The sequence below is a fragment of the Nanorana parkeri genome, unplaced genomic scaffold (assembly GCF_000935625.1).
Source record: "Nanorana parkeri isolate BGI_ZX_2015 unplaced genomic scaffold, ASM93562v1 scaffold240, whole genome shotgun sequence".
NCBI lineage: Eukaryota > Metazoa > Chordata > Amphibia > Anura > Dicroglossidae > Nanorana > Nanorana parkeri.
In genome coordinates this window covers 1,305,236-1,310,124 of record NW_017306508.1, presented here as the reverse complement: position 1 = coordinate 1,310,124, position 4,889 = coordinate 1,305,236, and the positions used below count along the sequence as shown (strand labels likewise).

The window sequence follows — 4,889 nt, the reverse complement described above, 5'->3', positions numbered from 1 at the left end:
TTTGGAAGGGTTAATGGTTGCAGCTGGTGGGGAGAGAGGGTTAATGCAATGGGGTTGAAAGAGTTCATGGTTGCAGCCATAGGAGGGAAATCCCTCAGAATACAGCCATAGGGAGCTCCAATCGTGAGTGGAGGCGTTGTCCGGACTGGTCACATGACCATCCCCCTGCACAGGATGCTGGGACTGTACTGAGTGAACAATCATGCAGGGCTGTGTCTCCCCGGCAACGGGAGAAGCTTCTCTGAGAGTCTCCACAAGCTCAGGAGGCAGCATGAAGGAAGGCAGGGAGTCCCCAAGCCTCCATCTGGACCTCAGCAACTTCGAGGATGGGGCGAGCAGCCGCTACGTCCTGACCAGCCCCCGTTCCCTGGAAGCCTGTGCCCGGCTGAGGGTGAGACCTATCGAGCTGCTTCACAAGTCTCTGGAGGAGGTGAGTGAGGAGAACCCAGAGGCCAGCGGCCAGCAACTGAACGACCTATATGTAGCTCAGGAGAGAGAGCGCCGCCACAAGCTGAAGCTGTGCAGAGAGCTGAGGCTGGAGCTGCTGCAAGGGGACTGGCAACCAAACAGAGCCTCTTCCCACACTCCTAGAGGTCACAAAGACCGTCCATTCACCTCCCTAGATCAGCAGGACCCTCAAACTCTCTCCACTGATTGCCGAGACCCTCTGGACACCCTAACCAGAGGCTATAGAGACTATTCTTCACTCCTTTTCCCCGATCAACATAACCCTCCACCTGTTACTACAAATCACCAGGTCCCACAGGACACCTCAACCAGGGGCCACAGAAGAGGCTCAGGGACACTGCAGAAAAGCCTGAGCCAGGGAGACCTCCTTCTAATGGAGGAGAAGGCACGCCGCATGGCCAGGACAGTGGAAAGAGAGATGTGGGCCTCAGTACCCGATCGAGATAAGAAAATTGGTGCTTTGATGTTGTTAAAGCACCAGGAAGAGGAGATGTCCAAGCAGAGAAGGCATCAAGCCCAGCAGGCCTGGGACAATCTGAAGACTGAGGAGAGGTATATCCGAGCCGCCTTGGACAGACAAGATTGGCCAATCCAGATGCAGAACCATAGGAGGCGAAGCTGGAGCTCCCAACTTGACTGGCAGGTGGACCCCGTTCACATGTCCTCCCACAAGACTTTATTGCCGGAGCAAAGAGCCCTCCTTCAATATGGCTTGACCAAGGTCATGGTGGATTTAAAGAGTAAGAACCCCTGCTACGATAGCACAAGCGGTTATCCACTGGAGGAAAGAATGATAAAGGCCTTCAAAGCAAAAATGGTCAAGGATTTACAGGACAAAAAGAACCTCCAAATTAAAAATGAGTATGAGAAGCTTCGGCATTCCAAACTGAAAGAGAAAGTAGACTATCAGGCTAAAGCTGAGGAGCACGTCAAGAAAGATTCCATCCAACGCAAAGAGCAGAGATCGAAGGAGCTCCAAGAGAAATTGATGGAGGAGAGGAACAAGGGCTTGTATGAGAAAGCATCTAGAGAGGATGAGCTGAAGCTCATGGCAAAGCTCCGGGTTATGCATCTGGAAAAAGAGAAGATGGAGCACAAAAAAATGCTGGCTCACCTAACTGACCACAAGATCCAGCAGGCCAGAGGCACTCTACAGAAAAGCATAGTGGGCAAAACGGAGCGAGCCCGAGAACTCAACTTCGTCAAGGAAAGCACCTATCAAGCCTTGAAGAAAAATGTTGATCGACAAAAGGAGAACCAGCGCAAAGAGATCGTCCAAATCATCAGGATGAAGGACCAGAAGAGCGACAGGATCCGCAAGGAAAAAGAAGCTACGGTCCAGGAGGGGAAAAGGATCGCTAGAGCTTCATTTCATTTTCGGGATAAGATCCGTCAGCAGACCAAAAGCAGGACTTTTGACCAAATGGCCCTTCAGGCGACGCTTAATGCCAGCCTATTAAAAACCATCCCATGAAAGGAAAATGATTCTGTAAGTGCTCGTGTTACGGGGCAAGAGCAAGTGTGCTTGTGTCTGAGGTCAGATTGAGACACTTCTGTGTTCCTTCACAGATGCATTGAATTGCAGTTAACCTTCTTTTGACCTGCAGTTGACCTTCTTCTAAGCTGCATCAAGCTTTGCATTCCGTTTGAAATATATGAGGAGACACAAAGAAAAGCCTGTGTGCGCAGGCAATAGACCCTAGGACATGGGTGGGCAACTTTGGTTCTAAAGCTGTGGTGAAACCACAAATCCCATCATGCCGCTGCTTTTGGGAATAATGCCTGTGGCTGCCAGAGTCTTGCAATGCCTCATGGGGGTTGTAGTTCCACAACAGCTGGAGTGCCAAGGTGGCCTATCCCTGTTCTAGGGGATGGTCAGATGTGCAGACACAATCCTCAAGCATCTGTCCTGGCCAACAGTTCCCCTAGAATATATCAGGTGACCATCTGTATTTAGGCCCACAGAGAGAAGCGGGGGAACATATCTCCTCGGCCAGCAGTATCTACAGGTGGCTTACAGACAATAGATTGTCATTGGACGAGATTATTCTCATCTGATGTCCTTGGGCGTCATGCGGGTGGAGCATAGAATGAGGTCATCCCAACTACAAAATATTTACAAAAATATTATTCAGGAGTGTTTACTTTATAGTGTATCTAAAGCCAAAACATTTTTAAGTAGGGATGCACCAATACCAATACCAGTATCTGTGACGATACCGAGTATTTGGGCGAGTACTCGTACTTGCCCAAATGCTCCTTTTCCTTCCCCGATACCGGAACTTCCGGTCACAGTAAGATTTCCTGTGACCGGAAGTGCTGTAGGGGAACATGGAGCCAGCTTCCTGGGCAATCAGGTAGCCGGGTGGAGATTAATAACTGGCTTCCCGGCCAATCAGGAAGCCGGCTCAATGCTGATTGGCTGGGAAGGCGGTTTCCTCGCCAAACAACACGGAGCCGGGTTTGCGGGCAATCAGGAAGCCAGGTCTCGGGTCATTACCATGGTAATAAGTGGATTATGTGGCTATTGAGGAATAGCTTTAACCACTTCAGTACCGACATGTTACACCCCCTTCACTACCAGGCCATTTTTCCGGCAACTGCTCCAGATTCTGCCTATTCCCGTTTTGATAAATTCTGCCCATTGTGTTTAAAGATGATTTTAAAGATGATTTTCAGTATTTGTAAATCTGCTTTTATTAAAATGATGCCCCCGGTGATCCTGCAACACTTCCTGTTATAGGGTGACAACGATCTGTCCCTGTCTCACAGTTGTGGTCACCCTGTCACAAGGGCTTCCGATGTTTCCTCATTGCTCATACATGGTCCATCAGGCAGCCCACCCTGAGAAATGTCATGCAGCCATCACTAGTGCGGAAGTAGCTGCAAAGAGGATGCAGGGCCAGCAGTGAGATGCAAGAGATAAAAAAGGTGAAAAGCATTTTACTTGAGCGATGTCCGTTGTTTATGATATACACGGTGGGGTGCTTTAGCTTTAGCATATTAGATGTCACACTGTTAGAATTTACATCGACTTTAATTGATGGTGTGTGGCCCCGAAGCCAAAGACACAGAATAAGGTTGCCACCCGTCCGGCTTTTACCCAGACAGTCCGGTTTTGGAGCCTTGTGTCCGGGTGTGCAGCCACTCAGAGACACAAGACACTCAGTGCCGACACCGGCACTTTACATTTTCTGACAGATGTGGCTGCCGGGGTCTCGGGCGGCCGTGATAGTCTGTAAACCGGATCTTCTTCTGCGCTGCGGGCAGTCTGTGCCTGTTTACAGGTGCCCGCAGCTCAGAGGAAGATCTGGGTTTCAAGCAGATGCGGCCGCCTGAGATCGCGCTTGCTGAGGACCTCGGCAGCCGCATCTGTGATTGCCCCTCCTCCTCCGGCTCGCTGTCACCGTGCTGCCCGCCTGCGGACCCCTGGTGAGACACCGCAGCCCACCTGAGAGTCCGCACAGCCCACCTGGGAGCCCGCACAGCCCACCTGGGTGGGTGCCCGCACAACCCACCTGAGAGCCCGCACAGCCCACCTTGGAGCCCGCGCAGCCCACCTTGGAGCCCGCGCAGCCCACCTTGGAGCCCGCGCAGCCCACCTTGGAGCCCGCGCAGCCCACCTTGGAGCCCGCGCAGCCCACCTTGGAGCCCGCGCAGCCCACCTTGGAGCCCGCGCAGCCCACCTTGGAGCCCGCGCAGCCCACCTTGGAGCCCGCGCAGCCCACCTTGGAGCCCGCGCAGCCCACCTGAGAGCCCGCGCAGCCCACCTGAGAGCCCGCACAGGCAACCTGAAGACATCAGGGCACCAATCCAGAACAACACAGAGTATGTAGCTTCATATTATTTTGTATTGCTGTATAATGTATTGCTGGGATTTGTAGTCCTCTATAGCCGGTCTCCTTACTCCCTCCTCTGGCTGCCTCTCCTTGAGAACTTCTTCCTCCATACACATTATAAGGCTGGGCACACACCTTACAACCATCACAAGGCTTTTGTCTTGCGATGGTTGTAAGGTAATTCCAAAAGCATACGATCTGCCCATCTTGGACAGGCAGATCGTACTTGCGATGATCGCAAGCCGCGCCCCCCTGAGGGGCGGGCTTCCGATGACCGCAATGCCGAACAGGCAGTGTGCGCTTGCGCACACCGGCCCGTCCGGCTTTTATCTTACGAACATGCTACACACCCGCCGAACATCGTACGATGCTCGGCGGGTTTTCGAACATGTTCCTAAGATAAAAGTCGTGCGACCTTACAGTAGTAGAGGTCACACGGCCTCCACACACCTTACGATAATCATACGATTATCGTAAGGTGTGTGGGCACCTTAATTCAAATTGTGCATAATGACGGGAACTTACTAAGCAGCTGTGCATGTCAGCCAATCGGCTTCTAGCTTTCATTTTCAAAGCCGAGCA

The 4,889-nt window shown here is 52.1% G+C and overlaps 1 protein-coding gene across 1 annotated transcript; it reads left to right on the top strand.

The window, feature by feature from the left end:
• Positions 1-215: 215 nt before the first annotated feature.
• On the top strand, positions 216-1,947 carry CCDC185 (coiled-coil domain containing 185). The gene has a single exon (XM_018556498.1). It carries the CDS (start codon positions 272-274, stop codon positions 1,940-1,942), a length of 1,671 nt encoding a protein of 556 aa, XP_018412000.1. The 5' UTR covers positions 216-271; the 3' UTR covers positions 1,943-1,947.
• The last annotated feature ends 2,942 nt before the right edge of the window (positions 1,948-4,889 follow it).